Source organism: Monopterus albus, unplaced genomic scaffold (assembly GCF_001952655.1).
Source record: "Monopterus albus unplaced genomic scaffold, M_albus_1.0 scaffold214.1, whole genome shotgun sequence".
Classification (NCBI taxonomy): Eukaryota; Metazoa; Chordata; class Actinopteri; order Synbranchiformes; family Synbranchidae; genus Monopterus; species Monopterus albus.
The window spans coordinates 2,002,302-2,023,690 of record NW_018128094.1 but is presented as its reverse complement, the minus strand read 5'-3'; the positions used below and the strand labels follow the sequence as shown (position 1 = coordinate 2,023,690).

At 41.8% G+C, this 21,389-nt stretch overlaps 1 protein-coding gene across 1 annotated transcript in view; it reads right to left on the bottom strand.

Annotated features, from left to right (window-relative positions):
- Positions 1-21,389, bottom strand: part of LOC109971040 (unconventional myosin-XVIIIa-like) — a 233,547-nt gene that overhangs the window by 85,856 nt on the left and 126,302 nt on the right. The window contains 5 exon segments of the mRNA XM_020619059.1: positions 2,205-2,324; positions 3,010-3,099; positions 7,556-7,699; positions 9,326-9,454; positions 13,190-13,255. Of these exon segments, the coding sequence (XP_020474715.1) occupies positions 2,205-2,324; positions 3,010-3,099; positions 7,556-7,699; positions 9,326-9,454; positions 13,190-13,255 (549 nt within the window).

Below are 21,389 nucleotides of genomic sequence, written 5' to 3'. Positions count from 1 at the left end.
AAACTACACAATAAACTGGAATAAATCCACCATACTACCACTCTGAGGATGCCTGGGATTCTGCAGCCCAAGACTCCTCCCCCCAATTCTGCACAGGCAACATTAAATATCCTGGTATTAATATCTCTCCCAGGGTGTCAGAACTTTTTAATCTCAACTACACCTCCCTGCTAAAAAAGATAGAAGATGATTTTAAACGTTGGTCCAATCTTCCTCTCTCACTCATCGGTCGAATAGCTACTGTCAAAATGAAAACTCTACCTCAAATCAACTATCTGTTTACAATGCTTCCCACAACACCCACAGATAAATGGTTTAAATCACTTGATTTTTTAACTTTCCAATTTTATTGGAAAAACAAGAAACCCAAAATTTCTTTATCTACACTCCAAAAGAAGAAATCACTAGGTGGTCTAGAAGCACCAAATTTCCAGTATTACTACTTGGCAAATCAGCTACAGTATCTAGTCAAATGGATTCAGAAGGATTGTTACAACAGCACATGGATAGAATTAGAGCAAAATTCCTGTAAAAATAACTTAAATAACTCGGTTGCAGACCTCCCTTGGTGGAAAGCAAACAAAATCACTAAATCATCACTTGCACCATGTAGATACACTCCAATTTGGTACAACCTTGATTTTCAACTGCATAATCTATTTCCCAGCATGGCAACACAAAGGAATAACTCACTTACATCACCTGTAAGAAGAAACATATCCAGTTCATGGGTAGAGATAAAATCGTTGAGAATAAGTCTTATTATTAAGCGATCTTGCATTGAATAGAACAAAGAAAAGTGGGCTTAACTTATCCGATGTAGGATCGGCCTGAGTCACTGGATGAAGGTTGGCCTGAAAACAACATGATCCAGTCGCCTCACCAGTCGGCAATGGGGGCGAGGGAATTCAGCATCTGGGCCAACCGGTCAAAGAAAGGAATAGCTTTGGACCACAGTCCAGCCTGGATCGAAGAAGCCATGCTCCCGGAGGTGGTCCGTCAGCATCGATCTCTTTACGATGGATTTCAGCCTGACATGAAAACCAGCTCTTTTGCTGCGTCGCCTTTGACGGGGTCTGCCCGGGAGGGGGCCCGTTTAACGTCGGAGAAACAAAGATATGGACGCTAATAGTGGTGGAGGTCACTCGGATTGATAGCTCCAGTAGATGTTTTGACAGCTAAACATCGAGTTACCTATTTCTATGAGGGACGAGCGATCATATACCAGGATAGGAGAAACGTAGGGAACCTTAGGAATGCCAAATTAGCAAATAGTCAGGAGAAGCAGGCAGCAGGCCAAATACAGCAGCCGGCGCCATCTTGTCTCTTCTGTCCCATGGTTTTGTGTATACACTATGTGTATACAGTAGTAAATAGGTGCTTAGGACACAGTCTATGGACAGCACAGATAAAAAAGATACACATGTAGAGGGGCTGTGCTCTGTGCACAACTGGAGATGCTATAGATGGCATTCATGGACAAGTTTTGGGACATGTTTTTTTTTTAATTACTTTATTTTTAAGTTATTTTTGGTTGTATACATTTAAAAAACACATAAAACTAACACAAAGAACAACTAGGACCTTCCGATACAAACATATAAAAAAGAAATGAACCAATTTAAGACTGACCCTCTCAGACAAGATGTTCGAGTTTAGACACTAGCAGTGCGTGGCTGACAGTATCAAAAGCTGCAGATAAATCTAGGAGGACCAACATAACGGACCGTTTTGCATTGAGGGTCATGGTAATATCGTTGTGGACCTTTAATAATGCGGACTCAGTGCTGTAGTGGGATTTGAAGCCCGATTGGAATTTGTCAGCCACACCTAGGCGGTCTAGGTGAGACTGCAGCTGAGTGAGGACAATTTTTTCCATGACCTTGGATGCAAAAGGCAACAAAGAAATAGGACGAAAATTGTAAACTACGGAAGGGTCGAGATTAGGTTTTTTGAAGAGTGGTCTCACTACCGCATGTTTAAGGGCAGCAGGGATCACCCCCCTCCTTAAGCAGCAATTTATAAGAGTGACCTAAAAAGGTCCAACGGTGTCAATAACCTCCTTAGTAATCCTAGCTGGAAGGGGGTCCAGAGGGGAGGAGGCAGGTTTTGGTCATAATAGCCAAGTACTGTGGTTTTGAGTACAAGGAAAACTAAACTGAAGCTGCACTGTGCACCAAAAACATGTGTGTTTATGACTTTACCTGCAAGTGCTTCATGTCCCTCTCCAGACGAAATCTCTCAGAGGTTTCAGTCTCCAGTAGTTGAGAGGTTGACTCCCCAGTGTTCCACTCATCAGCCAGCTCTGATGACAGCTCTGTGATCTGATGCAACATACATGCACATACACCCCCAAACAATGAAAACCTTCTGAGAAACACGGCTCTAAATGGCGTTCTGGAACTTCAGACCCCCACAGACTTCTACCGTGGCCCATAGGCTTTGGAACAAAGATGGCTTCACCAATCGACCACGTGGAATCTCCAGAGCTAATGGCTAACTCCTGCTAACAGCTAAGTGACCTTATGGCTAACAGCTGATGTCTCTCTTAAAATCATGGTCTTCCAAATTTATTGTTTAAACCACTAGGATTAGATTTCAGTCTAGAGTGATTTTAGATAAATAACTCATCTTCCACCATCACTAAACAGACCATTCAGTCATCCATTAAACCCAGTCATCTCTGTTGCAATGTACCATTACCATGACATCTTTCATCCTCATCATTTTCCTTGTGTACATATTGTAAATACATTTATTTAGCTTATAACTGTCTTCATTATGTCATTATATGTGTCTCTATCTCCAGTAAATAGGTCAGTGAACTGGTAGATTCATACTGATAAATCATGGTAACTAGACTACATTTCAATTAGTCCCTGTGACGGACTTGGTGCCCTAATCTATCAAGGTATGAAATATAAAAAAATTATATCCATGTTAATAAAGTGTATTAATATCCACTACAAAAATATTCTCAAATCCTCTTCTGTACATATGTCTGTTTACCCGGCTCTCAAGATGGTCATTATTGAGTCTCAACTCATTCCTCTCTTTCTCCAGCTTCTCCAGCTTCTGCTTCAGCTGTTGGATCTCTTCCTGAGAGGGGAAAAAAGATAATGGCATCAACATCTTTGTGAGGATACAGTAGATGGAATTAATTACTTAGCATATAAAGGAATTATTAGGAGTCCAAGCACCAATGGTGTTGGAGGCCTATTGTTTTCACTCAGGTTTTAATAATAATAATAATAATTGTTATTATTATTCCGCCACTAAAAGTGGTTGTGGAAACACAAGTTCCCCAGCCACCCTGCCAGATGACCCGAGTGAGTTTTATGCTTGTTTTGTGGCCCTCAGTACAGATCAACAGAGAGGTTTTAGAGCTGCAGAAGATGCACAGAACGCATCACTTATTGTAACATTGGCTGATGTTTGTAACACTCCAAGGAGCATAAACTCACAGAGGCAGCTGGTCTGGGCAATATCCCAGAGCAGGCACCCAGAATCTGTTCATCTGAGCTGGCTAATGTGTTAGCAAACATTTATAATCTGCTCCTCACACAAGCTTCTGTGCCAGTGTAACAGATAGTGACTGTAACACATAATGTGATGTAACATAACATGAGTGACTGAATTCCACCAAATTATTGTATATACACATTTTCTTAAGAACATTTGTATTTATGGCACAAACAGTATGTGTATGCGAGACAGAGGTAACACGGAGACGCAATCAGGTGGCTATGTGACTTGTGTCCTGGCTAGCAGAACTCAAAGTGTTCACCAACTGTAATGGAGGTACTGTGTCTGGTATGTCTCCACATTGTTAAATTGTTTAGAGTTGTTTAATGTGATACGGTTGCTATCCTGTTCTCAGTTCAGTTTGTTTCATCCTAGGAAAGTCTTGTTAAAGTTTGACACTGTTACACTATGTTTTATATTGACTTACATGCAAGGGAATAACATTTTCCAGTCCACCTTTTTGCAGCTTAAACCTCCGTGGCATACATAAGACAGCCATATAAAATGTTTTCCTTTCATGTATTTTGCTGTCAAGGGAGTCCAGCTCGATGTTACACACACACAGCTGATGAGATTTGTGCATCGTGACTGTCCTACCCAGATATGAAAATATTTTAATAGTGATCTGTATTAGGTGTATTCTGGTGTTCAACTCAACTATGAATTCATGACTAAATTAATCAGCTGGGATTGAGACACATACAGTATTTCATTCTTACCAGTCATGATACTACAGTGTTCCTTGTGATATTTCTGTATTCATTTGTTCATTGTCATCATAGATCTTTATTTATTTTGGGAAGACCAGGTGAGAGCAAACTCTCATTTTCAAAAGTGCCCTGACATACAATTTACGCCATCAAAACCAACATGGTATCAACATTGACAAGACACCCCCTTAATACCTAACTCTTAAGCCCCGTGCTGCCCCCTAATTAGAGCCTCACCTGAAGCACTGAAGATGCAATCAGCAGACAGTAATTAATGTGTGAAGTGATTTTGGTAACACTACACTGGGTAAGAATAAGGTTATTGAATATTTCTGTAGTAGGTGTGTATCTTTGAAGTGTTGCACTTTGTGGATGGCCCTACACACTCACTTCACAGCTGGCTGCACACTGAGACCAGTGTTATGTGTCTGGAGCAGAGGAGAGCTAATTTTTTATCAAAATGAGCTTGTAGCTTGTTTTCTACATTACTATAAATCAAAAGAGGTGTTGTTTGTATTTTATCAATGTTTCACTATTGATCCAGAAACTTTGAATCTGTGAAAATTTTTCCAACTTTACTGAAGTCAGTTACAGTTACTACAGTTATTGTCAGCACACTGACAGCTATTGCCTCCTCCATGCCTGGGAGCAAATATGACATTGTGAGCTTTATGACAATGTGAGTTTGAGATCACCCCCTTCCTTTCAGTAGGTCAAGCACATTGTAATGCTCTAATACAACTTCACTCCAAAGGTAATGCACACAGGTTTGCTCAAATATTGGTAGAGACATTTCTGTCCACTCAAAATATTGGTAGGGACATGTCCTTACCATCCACAAGCAAAACTACACCCTTGATCAAAACAGTAATAAATATAAACATATGAAACAAATTAAATCAGTATTAATAAATCCAAAATAAAAAGCCCCACATTAACAACAATACTCAACTCAACTTTAATAATCAATCAATCAATCAATAAAATATACACACTAAATCAACATAAATAAAATCATATTAAAAATGCAGTGTCCAGATCATCCATTACACACACGTTTAAACTGTAAGGCACTATATAAAATCAGTCTAAATTGAGAAAAAGGAGTAAGAGTAGCCAGCTTTATCTTTTACTGTAAATTATTCTATTTCTGCAGTGCATAGTTAACAGAAGGACACCTTTCCTATTTTGTGTTGGCAAAAAAGGGAATGCAGAACAAAATAATCTTGTGAGTGGGTCTGGTATGTTGATTTATAACTGAGGAGGCACATAATATATTCAGGCAACCACAACAATGTAGCCAAATCCTACCCCAAAAAACCCATAGCAGCCACCCCAGTTACTAACAACAAATAAGAACAGTACAGTGCTCAACTAAATATAGCTGGTGATTATACAGTAACTCTTGAGGCACAACAATTTATCAACATCAGAACATAACAGTAATAGCTCAGGTTATTACAATATAATATATACCCATATAACAGTGGGCTATAGCAGCCATTCTTGATCAGTGGGCCTCAAAACACCATCTAGTGGGCTGTGGAGTAGTGCTGCAAAGGGTTAGATTAAAATATTTTTTTTCAAATTTACAAAGCTAAATGTGATCAAGTAGGTAATCAAATTAGGCCTCAAGTTACAAAGGTTGAGAACCCCTGTATAGGATATACTCTACGGTATAAAACTTTTCTGCATTGAGTAAACTACTTCTACTTTTAATAGTTTAAGTATACTGTATTTTTGTGATGGGGCAGCATGGTGGTGCGGTGGGCAGCGCCATTGCCTCACAGTGGGAAGGTTCCTGGTTCGCGGCCTTTATGTGCGGAGTTTGCATGTTCTCCCCATGCTTGCGTGGGTTCTCTCCAGGTGCTCTGGCATCCTCCCACTGTCCAAAGACATGTGGCTTAGGTTGATTGGTGACTCTAAATTGTAGGAGTGCATGTGTGTGTGTGTGGTTGTTTGTCTGCATGTTGGCCCAGCGATGTTTTACAAAGTATGTTAGGGTTTTTGGACTCATTTCCTGTTTTGTGCTTTTATTTAGTCAGATTTCCTGTTTTGTATCACCTCACCAGCCCCAGCTTTACCCTGGTTCATAATTACCATTCATTATCTCCACCTGTCGCTCATTATCCCCTGGGCTTCAGCCTTTATATTCTCTTCCCTTCCCTCAAAATTTTGTTTATTTTTCAGGTTTAATCTAATGCAGTAATCCAGCTCAATCAACTCAGTCAAGTCACTTGTAATAAAACAATCCCCTCTGTTTTCATTCCTTTGAGGGTGGATGTAGCTGACAATAGTGATTGTGTAATACTGCATACAGTAATACCATGAAATTTTCTGAGACGGTTATCATAAAAATTTCATACTGTTGCAACCTTAGTTGGGACTCTAAAGAAAACCATATCAATTCAAAGACCCATATCAATTCAAAGACCCATATCAGTCACCCCATTCCTACGGTAATGCACCAATATAATGGACTGGTATTAGCTGGCATTCAGACTGGCTTTGGTAAAATGTAACTCCCTGCTGTGTTTTAATGGAGGGGACTGTTTGGAGTGGGGTGGGGGGTTGTAGGGGAGTAAGATACAGCCACACTGTGATGAGTTGAGTGGCTTAAATCATGTTCCTAGCTCACTAGTTTCTCTTGCGTTTTGTTTAACCATGCTGCTAATGTAGAGTAGGCTAATGTAGCGGCATGGATAAACATTAACAGCATGGTTATCAATGCCCACCAGTGCGTGGGAATAAAAAAAACACTGTTTAACATCCAATAGCTTAACTAACAAAAGGACATAGTGTGTCGTTATGTTGCTTTTGTAACTGTGGCCAAAATTTGAGAGTGAATAGCAGTCATGCTAATAAAGGTAAACAAAAGTATTGCTGTTGGCATCCAGGTCCCCAACATCCTCTTTAAGAGACTGTTCAAAGCAACACCTTTACCAGATGATATTACCATCCTGTGTGGAAAAAGTTAAACCAGATCCAACATCTTCACTGCATGGGGCTGTCATTTTGCTAGAGCCCCCTGTTATGCTGGTGCTGAGTGCAGTGAACACTAACCGCCATAGCAATGAACCAAGAGGTATGTGTTTTTTTAAAACTTAGTCTGAACACAGACTTACTCATATTGTGGGGATATTATGTGTCTACAGTCACACTGTGTGACTCAACTACCTTGTGAGGGCAAAAATCAAGTCCCCAAAAAATAAATCATTACTTTTTAGAGTGATGACTTGGTTTAAGGGTTAGACAAGTAGTGGCTATGGTTAAGATTAAGTTAAGTCTCCAGGAAATTAATGTAGTGTGTGAGTATGCACATTCTTTCCTCTGATCTGTTCTTCAGTGAGCTGAACCTCTATCAGAGGTCTAACAGTAGTGAATAGCTTCCACCATGGCCAGTCTTTCACACCATGATTCTTCTTTATGTTCTTCTGGATGCAGCGGATGGCCAAATCCTGGATCTGTCTCACACACACACACACACACACACACAGAGCTTAACAATATATAGAACAACTGTGCACCAAAGAACTGTGTTCACATGAGAAAACTTTGACAATTAAGATAAAAAAAAACTTCTGTGAAGTAAGACATACAGAAAGTCAAGAGATCCTAACTAGCATCTTCAAGAGTTAGTCAGTGTTGCACAATGTTTTCCCCTTGTCAGCCTCACTGTGCTGGAACAACACACATGCCATATCAATGGCCATAGGTGTAGTGCAATTTGAAGAAGTACCGGAGCGCACCTGTGAGGCATATGTGTGCACAGTGAATTTGTGGATTGTTTTGAGGGCTATTGAAACACTTTTCCTATGATGGCAAATGTAATTTCCCACACAATCAAATGTTATGCTAACTTTATTCTGGTGTAGCAGAATAACAATATAAATACTTGTCATGACCACTCATCAAATGTCTCCTAAAGCTGTATGAAAATAGATTCTCTCTGCTCAAGTGTTAAACCTCCTCAAAAATATACACTGATCTCCTAATTCATGTTGGTTTACATGTCAACCAGAAACAGTGAACACACCAGCTGTGCTTGGGGCTCGCAAATGGTGTCAAAGTTTGGCCATCCTGTGCCCTGCTTGTGTCATACAGACCTACAGCTGATCTCTCACAGGTACACAGGTAAAACAGTCTGTTTAAATCCCAGCAACATTTAAGTTAAATGTTGTCTGTTTCTGCTGCTGATCGTTGTATCTGATGTTTTTCTCTCCTGAAGATTACACTCTAGTCTGTCAGTGTGGATGGTCTGAGTTTTGTTCTGGCACTTGTCTGTTGTAAATGAACTCTGCAGTTGACACTAAACTGTGTTGCTGTGAACCATCCATGTTATCATATATGTGGTTCAACAAAACACACACACACACACGTGCCAGTTCTGTGCATGTAACTGCACATTGTTTCAGTCAACATCATTAATCATTAATTCATCTTCTATACCGCTCAGTCCCAAATGGGGTCACGGGGGAGGGGGCTGGAGCCAATCCCAGCCAGCAATCGGGCGAAGGCAGGGTACACCCTGGACAGGCCGCCTGTCCATCGCAGGGCCGACACGCAGACAAACAACCACACCTTTGGCAGAGGTACATGCACTTTCTGAGTGCTCTTGTTTATGGACTGTATTTTGACAACACAAGGTAGAGAAGCTGGAATAACAACAGAAGGCCTGTAGGCAGCAGACTGTTGGACTGGAGGGTGGTAGTATAGCTCAGAGACACCATTTGCTGCCCCATTTTCACTTGATTTATCAGATCATGAGTAAAATCTTACCTCTAAATCCCAACAGCCATAACTTTATTGTACCTCAACACTACAAAATAAAAACAATATAATGATACTATGACATTAAGCTCTATTAATTACATTATCTATATACTGACCATAATTATAATTCCTCCAGTTATGAAGCTTGGGACACATATGCCACCACCAGAAAATAGATACCTCTCAAGTAAATAAAGGCTCATAGTGTCCTTTTTTAGAATGAAATTGTGTTCTGTGTCATCTTCTGGTATATCTGAAGGAAACCCCAACACCTGTTGTTTCGAAGTGATCCTACCCACTAGGTGCAGCAGTCTTACCTTCCTCTTCTTGAAGGCTTGTCTGGCCAGGTACCCCCTGCAGGCAACCTGGAATAAAGAGATGTTCCTGCTGGTCTGAACGTCCCGCTGCTCCTCCAACTTGGAAAGAATCCCAGCTCTGAAGAACACCTGCAGGGAGAAGGGAGAGACAAGTCAAAAACAATTTCTTTCTTTAAGGTACTGTAGGGGTGTGTGGTATGTATAGTTTACACACCTTGTGACTGCATACATCTGGAAACTTGTCAGTTAGGGTTAAATTGTCCCTAACTTCCTCCTGGCTAAACAGACTTCAAACTTGCAAATATTGAGGAGCTGATTGTAGACCTTGCCAGGATTTCCAGTGGATTTTATCACACTGGAAATTCTACATGTTTGTAAGAACAATTATTTTAAGACATCTCCTAAAGTCTATTTTAATATGATTAGGTTTGAAGAAAATGTAGTATGTAACCTTCTGATGTAATCAACAACTACAGTGAGAGTGAAATACTTGAAAAACTCACTTGACTGCAAAAATACTTGTAGTAGGGAATGTAAAACAGTAAAGAAAGGGTTAAAAAAACAGTATGGACCACTGTCCAAATAGTAGAGTGCTTATAAATGGCAACATACCAACCCTGCACTTAACATTTCTATGGAAACATTAAGTGCCGGGTCATCAGTGACCTCTGACATGCAATCGTATAGCACCAAAGGAAGGAGAAAAAAAACGTTCACCAAGACTAAAAGCACCTTGTGTGATTTCTTCTAAAAACAGCAGGTGGTGATGGATTACCAGACATACCAAATAGGTATCGACCCAGAGACCAAAGGGTCCAAGGGATCTTGAGTGACAGTCCTGTTGGAAGACTTTTGTTACCATTTTTCATTGTTAAGCCAAAACTAGGGATGTCCTGACTTACAATAGACCAATGTCCTTTAATAATGAGAATCTGAGTTTAGAAAGGATATAACATTGAAACCAGAGTAATTTTTTTTTTCATTTCTATTCTAGTTTGTTACTTTCCTAATTTATACAGCTGCCCAGTGTAACACACACTGGCTATTTTATGTACTGACACCTCAAGTCTGAAACATGTTTAAGAACCAGTTCATGCCAGCAAAAGGCCTGACTGCACATATGCAATGCTTGGAAACTGTGAGAATACATGGACAGAAAACAGACCTTCGATTTGAAGTATGAATAGGAATGTGTGTGTGGCCCTAGTCCATGTCCGTATGCAATGCATGAATTCCTCTTAAGATGGCATGACATCACTGATAAATCCCTGCAAAGATGCTACCTACTAAATGGGAAAAATGCAGATTAGCATTTTTCCAATATGCTGTTGCTTTTTAAATTCTGCTCAGTGCTTATGTTATTGGTTAATATCTTCCCTGTCCAAATCAAGTATTTCAGTGAATTTCCTGGCCTAATCATTACAGTTCCAACCAGACAGATTATAGTGGCAGCATTAGTGCCACTTCCTGAATGCCAGTGAGAGCACAATTTCATTTTTTACTATAAAGAGTCACAGTGGGATGGCCTGGGTCCCTTCTAAAGCCCTACATTTAAATCCCTCTAATGCCTTCCATAAATTGTGTCTAGGCTACAGACCTTTCTTTATTTCTTTGTCCTTTAGAGGACCTGACTGTTCTTACTTCTGGCTGTAATTTTCAAAATGGCTCAGCAAAGAAGAAATTATGGTTTTGAGTATGGGTAAGAATTAAGATCATTCTTCAGATGTCATAATTGTCAGGCTTGCTCTGCTCCACCTGTCCCTCTCTCCCTCCCTCTCTCTCTCTATCTCTCTCTCTCCCTCTCCTCTTGGCAGGTAATCTGTCTCGGGCGTGGCATACACCTGTACTGACTTCCACAGCTGCGATCAGTTGACCATCAGCCACATCTTACTTAAGGGCTGGGCAGAGGCTTCCACAGTGCCAGTTTGTTGCAGATTTATGCTACAACACTACGGGACCGGCTAACTGCTCCTCAGGTCAGTCAGACTGCCATCCTTCGGCTTCACTCACTCTGTCCTGTCCTCCCTGTGATCAGAACCTGCTGCCTCAAACCACCGCTTCCAAGCTACACCACGCCGCTCTTACCCGTCCTGCTGTTAAGACCTGAGACTGCAACCTGCCACATCCTTCTCTTCTCATCGCTGCTACACATTGACTGCTCTATGCCTCCTGTGAACAGACAAGTTCCCACTCACTGCTTCTCACCAACCCCGAGAGTCTGAACCATCCTGCTTCACCAGCTGCGAAACTAATAAATCCCTTACCTTGAACCGAGAGTGCTGACTCCTGAGTCCAGTTTATCCACTCACTTCTGTGAGCAACCATAACAATAATGTTGTGACTTCACCACTATCCCTGACTGCATTTACTGCACTTAAGTATCAGGTTACAATCGACTTTCTCAAGTAAGTTGTTATTTTAACTGTCATATAAATTTGGAAACCTGGTTTCTGTAATCAGGGTAGCCACTTAGGGTAATCCAATTTCTCCAGGTTGATTTCTTGCGGAGAATTTCTCTGCCATGTAGATGCATAACTAGGTTTCTATTCAGCTTTCTATAATAGCACATGTGCAAAAGACAAGCTCCAAGGTTGCCTATGCACATGTGACTAGAGAAAAATAGTTGTAAACCGATAATTTTCAACATGGCGAGCAGCAGCAGGATAAATTCCGATGGAGACTCAAATCGGCATTTTATTGGATGAAAGTGTTTCATCTTCTGCTTGCTATTATTAATTTCTGTTGCTATTACCATTATTAATTAACTAATGGGGGTAGGGAGTGCAGCAGTGCTTTAGAGTTGTGGTGTTTTGAAGACATTTTTCTAAGGTAAATAGTTAAAATCAACTACAGTTATAAGAGCAATTATATTTTTGATTTGGCAATAATTACTGCATGATAGTAACACTATGTTTTACAGCTTTTGATCTATAGCCTCAGAGCCACAAGTAAACCAGGCCTAAATGGGGAACATGATCTCTTCCCTTTTTTTTTTATTTATTTTTTTTATAAGACCTATAGCATTGGTTAGAAAGATGTATTTGGTTTTTGTTGTGCTGTGAACTGTTCTGTTGTCTGGTGAGTAATGTTTGTGTATTTGGAGTTTTTGATGTAGGGACATGTTAATTTCTGCCCCTTGTGGTTAATGATTTGAACATCTCCTTCTTCATAGCTTCCTCTACTAGCCCAGTAGGTCTTTACATGGATGTACTGCTTGCTGTCAGATCCACAAATGTGAACATCTCCTTCTTCATAGCTTCCTCAGATCCACAAATATATGCTGCATTTAAGGACAGGTGGAAAACTCTTACATTTGGTTTTTCTGGCTTTTTTCCAAAGAGATAAAACTGCTCACCCCTTGACTGGACTTTAATTAAATATGTATTGTAATGTGGAATATTCCGATGTGATATGGCATTATCTTCATTTTAATCAGAACATACCTGTATTGTATTATTAATTTTTGTTTTATGATCAATATTTAAGGTAATAACAGTCCACAAGTTAGGTCCTCTGTTCACCTTAGGATATGCAGTAACAGCACTGCTACCTTAGTAACCTAAGCTATAGCTACTGTACCTTAAATGTGTAAATATTTTTAAAAAACTGCACACAGAAAATTGTTTTACATAACATGAATTAGTACTGTGGAGAAGTGTTAAGTTTGCAAACAGCAACAAAAAATGTAAGCACAACAGTACAGAAAACAAGGAATGTCTCCTCTCTATTCTATGCCTTTTCAAGTGAAGACTTATCTCTGCATTTGAGGCTAATAAAAACCTGGCCACAATTTCAGAAGTTACTGTTATCATTATTGTAACAGTCTTATACTGTATGTGCATGTGTGAATGTGTATTCACTCACCCTGCTCAGCCCCATGTGGTAGCTGCTTTTCTCCAGCTCCAATGACTCCAGCAATTCCTCTACTGCCTGGAAAACAAAACAAACAATGAGCAGACAGATACAAACAACAACCCCAGTTTGTTATAGGCCTTACCTCTGCATGATCATATGACCTGGTTGCCCAAAGAATCATAGCTTGTCCATAACACAAAACAAACATACTTTGGACATGTGTAGATACTGTGTGTCCTCCTGGCAAACAGTGCATCTTAATTGATATATTAATTTGAGGATTCTAGAGAAAAGCTCACGGAGTGTCCAAAGGGATTCATGCTCTGGGAAGCAGGAGTATGTAGAGTGCATTGTACATGGATTGTAAAACTGTTGTCCTGAAGGCACCACTACAGGTAGATACAGGGGGAATCACAAGCATTCTTAAGAAGGGGAATTAGACCACACTGACTGACTTTCAGGGACAAGAACATTGACAGTAATTTTATATAATGTCATGGATTTGGTCCTTGCTGTTTGAGGAAAAAAGAGCTCTTGTCAGGTGCACCACCAGGTAGGTGCACCACCAGGTACTGACATCTTGGCCGTATCATGGTACATTAAGAGAAAACAAAACAGAGCAGTAATGACAGGGCTTTTTGTCATGCAGGAAAGTTCTGATACCATAGACTCAGCAAACAATGTTATCTTTCTGTCACATTCTCTTTCTCTGAAAACCAGTTCGTTCATATTATTTCTCTAGTTAAACAGTCTTTGCTGGCTTTTGATGACCATCAGCTGAATGTATTGTCTCCACTAACTTTTTCACCTGAGTCTGCCCAGTTTGGCACCTGCGGTGATAGTTTTTGCCATGCATCTCTTTCTTCAGATGTAGCTACAATTAACAGTGTGTTTTATTAAATTTCAGATGTGTTTTTGAACAGCATGTGTCTTATACATATATGATTAAAAAAAAAAACTTGAGTGACAATGATTTTTGTGACAGGACAGTACAGAATGGCTTGATAACAGTTTTCTGTGGACTAGCAGGACCCACACTTACGTCTCTGCTGAAGTTCCCATACTGTGCTGCCTGTAAATTTGTTATTTCTCCAATTGTGTTCTTGAGGGGTTAGGGGCTGCCAGGGGTTTCGGGGCCACACAGGCTCCCAACGGGGTCCTTGGGCAGTGCCCAGGGGACAAAGACCCTGCAAGCTCCTGAGTTTTCATCATATCTAGTTGAATTTTTGGCCTCAGCTGAGAGCTGAGATTACCTTTTTATTTTGTCAGCTTAATGATTTTATGAATTATAAGAAAGCAATTAGCAAATTCTCCCATCTTGGTATGCATAGTGGACACATTTGATTAAAAAAAGCTGATATAACAAAATCCACAAAACACAATTACGGGTGTGTTACAGGTTGGTTACAGATTTGCTCTGCTTAATTCAAATAGATAGCATAATCTCTGATACTGTTACTGTGAAATTCATTATAATTAGTCAAACCATTCGACCACTGAGTCTGAATTTTGTTAAATGTATGCAAAATAAACAAAAAAAAGGGCTTGTTTCATGGCCCAAAGCCTTCTATAAAGGAGGTTAAGATATTATCCGTGGCATATGACCACTTTTTATTGCTGGATGGATGTTGTAAATGTCTTACCTGAGTGAATTTAAACTGTGCATCGGAGGTGTTGACATTTAGCTGCCAGTACAGATTTGGGAAATGGAGCAATCACAAGTAGGTTATGCATCAGGAGTCGATGTCAACCAATCAGGAACACAGATACAAAGCGGCTTTTGATCTGGTGTCACAAATTATCGCTTACCATTTTTCAGGTATATGGTGACCCCCAACACCCCAAATTTTTCTCCTCCAATTTACACCCTAGGCTTGGTGACTGGATGGCCCAGTGCATCTAGTAGATGTTAAAGTGAAAATTTTGAACCCTCACATGTGGCCCAACACCTATTGTCCTGGTGTGAATTGGGGTGGAAATGTTTGGCTAGAGATTTCAAAACAGAGTTGTAGATGGATGAGTCTGAGTCCACCACTCCTATTTAGAAAGGGGTGGTCTACTGTATTTGGACAAAAATTGCTTCTTTGACTCCTCTCTCAAACCAGCTGTGTTCTCTGGAGAGGATCTGGACTTCAATGTCCTCAAAAGAATGCCCTTTGTCCTTAAGGTGGATGTGGTCTGCTAACTCTGGTCCACTAGGGTTGGCCCTCCTGTGTTGGGCCATGTGATTGTGCAGTGGCTGTTTTGTTTCCCCAGTGTACAGGTCATTACACTCCTGACTGCACTTAATGGCATACACCGCATTACTTTGTTTGTGTCTGAGTGTATTGTCCTTAGGATGGACCACATCAGTCCACATGTGAGGGTTCAAAGACAGGTAATGACTCTTACCGATACCAGACCCTAATAACTCAGTCATTAGAGGACATTGTTGGCTGTCGAAGGACTGAAACACCACCCAGTGGGATAAATACCTTCTGCTCACCACCAGTCAGACAAAGCTGATGAAGCCTCTTGGATGAGAGGTGAAACGTCTTAATCTAGAGTGATGTTTTATTGTGGCCAGCCTAAGGCACACCTGTAAAATAATCATGCTGTCTAATCAGCATCTTGATATGCCACACCTGTGAGGTGGATGGATTATCTCAGCAAAGGAGAAGTGCTCACTAACATAGATTTAGACAAATTTGTGAACAATATTTGAGAGAAATAGGCCTTTTGTGTACATAGAACAAGTCATAGATCTTTGAGTTCAGCTCATGAAAAATGGGGGCAAACACAAAAGTGTTGTGTGTATAATTTTGTTCAGTATACATTCCTACACTTTTAGCAAGTAGTGAATTGTGGTTGTGACAGATTATCCCATAGAATTACTGAGGTTTATTTTGGATCTCAAATTCTGTTCAGTTTTAATTACTAATATATATTTTTTAAAACATATGGAGTATACTATAGATTTTGTCTGACTTTCAAGTCCTCCACACAGTATAAATCAAGACAGCTATTGTATGATGGTTATTGTGTGAGGGATGTCCCTGAACTGTCACACCCTCCACCCCAAAATTTCACAACCACACCCCCACCTGAAAACACATTCCCGTGGCTATGATCATCAGCATAGCTATGGACAGAGATGATGTGTGTTTCCTGATCTGAGGAAATGCAGCCACAGCTACAAGTAGCTGAGCACCGTTTTCTGCAAATTTGAATGGTGACTATTTGTGATGTAGCAATGTTCTAATAATGTTTAAGGTACTGCAAGTACAGTAAGTAGTATTAATGTAGGCCTAAATTCAATAAGGTTAGTCCAGCCAGAATGCTGGCAAAATACTAATATACAGCTAAAGCAACTTTGTCTGTGATTTATTATCATTTAATCACTTTGTGTAGTTAAAATAGAATATAAGCCTATGATGAGATTTGAGACAAAATATTAATGTAACTACAATCTGATTAGGTGAAAGTTTATATTGTCCATATTTAAGCAGGCATATGAGCTATAGCCTGGGACACCTATACTGTAATAACCCATAATGCTCCATATGGAGATGGATGAAGCTCATCATTTCCTTGACATGTCCTTGCAGAGGTCACAGATATTAATGCTCCGCACCAGAAGAGTGAAAGGTAGACTGTTGTTTTTGATTACCCGATAAAAGTGTATAGACTATTAACTACTTAAATCCATATTTACTTGTTTAAATTGCCTGATAAAAAAGCTGAGAAATTGCTTTGATGGGGCTATTTTTCACAGAAGCATATATTCAATATAGCATATCCCAATAATTCCTTTCCTCCACGTAATCCAAAATGCTGCAGCCAGAGTACTGATAGGAACTAGCAAGAGAGATCTTATTTCTCCCATATTGGCTTCTCTCCACTGGCTCCCTGTAAAATTCAGAATAGAATTTAAAATCCTTCTCCTAACATACAAGGCTCCATCGTATGTTAAAGACCTTGTAGAGCCTTATCATCCCAGCAGAGCACTTGGCTCTCAGAGTGCAGGTCTACTTGTGGTTCCTAGAGTCCACAGAAGCAGAATGGGAGGCAGAGCCTTTACCTATCAAGCTCCTCTCCTGTGGAACCAGCTCCCAGTCTCAGTTTGGGAGGCGGACACCCTACACACAGTACTGTATATATACCACTTCTCATCAAACTACGTTTTGACAGGTCTAGGTCAAAGGTCACCACCTACCATCCCCTACCCCAGGTCAAAAAGTCACCCCTTCACTTTCCCATGCAGCTGTTCACCCCCCTCTCAGGCATGTGGCTTTATAAAGGCTCTGTTATTTGGAGGGTCTATTTGTAATGTGACAGTTTGTCTGTGAAACAGTCGAGTGTTGCATGAATAAGAAATGAGTGAGGGTTATGTTGTATAGTGTGAGATGAGGAAAATATAATAAAAGTGAATATTCCAAAACAAAACAGAGAACCCACGGTCGCACACTGAAAATAGGGGTGATTTGAACTTTTAATAGTCAAACATGAGAAAGTAATACAGACTCTGTTTCAAAGGAGCCTTGTCTCTGTCCTTCAGCTATTTGTAATCCTGGGGTAAATACAGGGGTACCAAGCAGCACGTTTGAGATACATCAAACCATAACAAGGTCTCTGTCACTGTGTCTTTGTAAGAGAACAGAAAAAAATTGCAAAACATCCGGACTTCAGGTTGGTCAGAGTGTTTTTTCAGACGTGAAGACTGCAGTCAATTAGGAGATAGTGAGAGGGGGCAACAAGAGCTCAATCATACCTTGTTCTTGGTAAGTTTGAATGCATATCGCAGCATTAACGTTGAGCGTCTTGAAGAACAAGTCAGTAAGTAGTCCGCTACATTTTTATCCTTTGTATATTAGATATAATCGATTCATTTTCTGAAAAACTGTTTTATACTCGCAGCAGCTATTTGAGGGCATATGAGCAAACTTTGCGTCAACAACAACAACAATGCGGGTATGTTGCACCAAGGAGGCTGAGCCCTGAGGCGCTCAGTAAGTTTAAAGAATCATGGCTAAAATATATATATTGTCAGGTTTGCCCGGCTGCACCTGCCTCTCTCACTTTGTTTTTCAGTCCCTAATCACGTCACCTTGCACACCTGCCACTCGTTCCCTCGTTCTCACTCGGGTACTAGCTGATCAGCACCCGGTCCTACTCTTTCCTTTATCTTGTTATCTACCATAACACATCACTTATATATATTGTACAGCACTAATAAATCTGTTTGCACTGAAGTCAGCTATCTGGGTCCGCTTCTTCGCTCACTCACCCTCCCATAAGTGAGTGGTTATAACAGAATGAACTGGCCAACATGAACCCTGCTGACTCTGGTGCAAGCAGCTCTCCAGCTGATGCCCATTTTTTTGCGCAGCTGGAGAGCACTGCTCAGGCACTGCAGCAACAACAGGACATCATCACTAACCTCATGCAACAGGTAGCCAGGTTCACTGTCATCTTGGATCTTCAGACTTACATTTAGTAAAACTCTTGCCTGGGCAGAAGCTGCGGACACTCGAGGACTATTGTACGGTGCGACCATTATGGACTTCCTGGACAAAATAAGATCAGCATTCACACCACCCACTCATCAGAGCCGAGCTGCTAGGGAGCTTATGACTATACGTCAGGGAGCATGTCACGCAATGGATTACACTTTCAACTTCTGGGTTTTGGCTGTGGAAGCCAGCTGGGAAGACAAGGCACTACGCACCACGTTTTGGCATGGTTTAAATGACAACATTAAGGCTGAACTGAGCACCAAGGATGAGCCCCCTGATCTCCGCTCCCTAGTAGACTTGGCTATCCGGATAGACATTCAGCAGTGCTCTTTCCGCCCGTCCCATTTCCTCTCCTCCACACGAGGCCTGGAGGCCTCACACCATGGAAGCAGCTAACAGCAGCTCCTCTAGAGATTCGGAGAAAACTATGCAGCTAGAGCGCGCCCATCTGGACCCCGAAGAACGGACCCGCCGTATCCGCACCGGGTCCTGCCTGTACTGTGGAGCCCCTAACCATCTCATCGCTGCCTGCCTGGTGTGGCCAAAAGAGCGGGCCTGCCAGTGGGAGTGGGGACACTAATGGGCTGCCCCTCCACCTCCACCAAACCTGGAACCTGTTGTACTCTACCCGTACTCCTGGAAACCTCCAGCCAGGTGTCCTCCCACCAAGCACTCATTGACTCCAGAGCAGGGGGCAACCTCAAGGACCCGGTTCTGGTGGAGCAACTGGGTCTTATTCCCGAACCGCTGCCTCACACCATAGAGACCTGGGCCATCGATGGCCAGCTGCTCACCCATCAGACACCATCGCTTCGCCTCACCATTGCTGGAAACCACCAGGAAGACATCCACTTCAACATCATCTCCACCCCGGACACACCACTTGTTTTGGGTCACTCCTGGCTGGTCTAACACAACCCCACCCTGGACTGGACCTCCGGCACCATCACACAGTGGAGTCCTGACTGTGTATCCACCTGTCTCCTGGCTGGACAACCGATCACATCTCCTGCCTCTCCAGGCATATGATCAGGTGGCTCTTCTGAGACTATCATGATCTCCTACAAGTGTATAATAAGCATCTTGCCATTGACTCTCTTCCTCCTTATAGGCCATATGACTGTGCTATCAACCTGTACCTGGGAGCCACGTTGCCCAACAGTCGGCTCTTCCACATCTCCAAACCCGAACGACAGGCTCTGGAGGAGTACATCGAAACCGCCCGATGCACAAGTATGATCTGTCCTTCTTCCTCACCCCTGGGTGCAGGGTTCTTTTTTGTGGGGAAGAAGGACAGCAGCCTCCATCCTTGCATTGATTACCGTGGTCTAAATGCTATTACCATTAAAAACAAATACCCATTACCTCTCCTCTCCTCTGCTTTCGAGTCTCTCCATGGCACGGCAGTCGTGAAGACTGCCCCGCCTACCACCTAGTGCAAATTCGAGAGGGCGACAAGTGGAAGATGGCCTTCAAGACCCCGCTTGGGCACTTCAAATATCTGGTGATGCCTTTTGGTCTCACCAACCGCCCTGGCGGTTTTCCAGGGGTTGATTAATGACATATTCCATGACTTCCTAGGCCGTTTTGTGTTTGTTTATTTCAATGACATACTCATTTACTCTTCCTCCCTCACAGACCACATCCAACATGTTTGTCAAGTCCTACTTTGGCTCCTGGAAAGCCGCCTGTACGTCAAGGCAGAGAACTGCGTCTTCCACTCTCTTCTCCTTCCGTGGCATTTCTGGGGTTCCTCATTGGACAGGGAAGACTCCGTGCCGACCCATCCAAAATCACTGCAGTCACCAATTGGCCCACTCCCACCTGTGTGAAGGGCCTGCAATGTTTCCTGGGCTTTGCAAACTTCTACCGCCGCTTTATTAAAAACTATAGCACGGTGGCTGCTACCCTTATGCAGCTCACTTCCACCAAGGTGAAGTTTGCATGGTCCAGGACAGCGAAGCAGGCCTTCCAGTAACTCAAACACTGGTTCACCATAGCCCCCGTACTCCTCCAACCTGATCCCTCACGTGGTCGAGGTGTACGCATCCGACACTGGGGTAGGAGCGCTTCTCTCTCAGCGGTCCGAGGGAGACCACACATTGCACCCTTGTGCCTTCGTTTCCCGGTAGTTGACACTGGCCGAAAGAAACTATGATGTGGGAAACTGAGAACTCCTCGCCATTAAATTGGCATTGGAGGAATGGCAGCACCTCCTTGAAGGTGCCAACCAACCTTTTTTAGTGTGGACCAATCCTTTTAAACAATCCACCATAGCATCCGCGTGCATGTACATGTTTAGAACAAACTTTCTCCAAGAAAACACGCTGGCCATCCCCTGTGCTTACGATTACAGATATCGTTGTGAAAGCTTTTCCGATTCCAGCATCGAATGGCTCAAGTGGGCGATGTTTAGCGAAGGTGTATTCATTCAGCATGCTCTAAACAGCGAGGAGAAAATCTCTGGCCCATGGCGTGTGGATGGTTATTATGAGCTAAACGGTGAAAAGAAAGCATTTGAATTCGTAGGCTGTTTTTACCACGGGTGTTTGAAATGTTTTTCAGGCCACAGAATTCACCCTTTAACAGGGAAAATCTTTGAGGAGATACAGGAGAATACTTGAGATAGATTGGCAAAATTGCAGTCTGAGCCTGGTTGTCATGAAAGAGCACTGTTGGGTTGAAATGAAAAGGTCTCACAAGGGTGTGAAAGA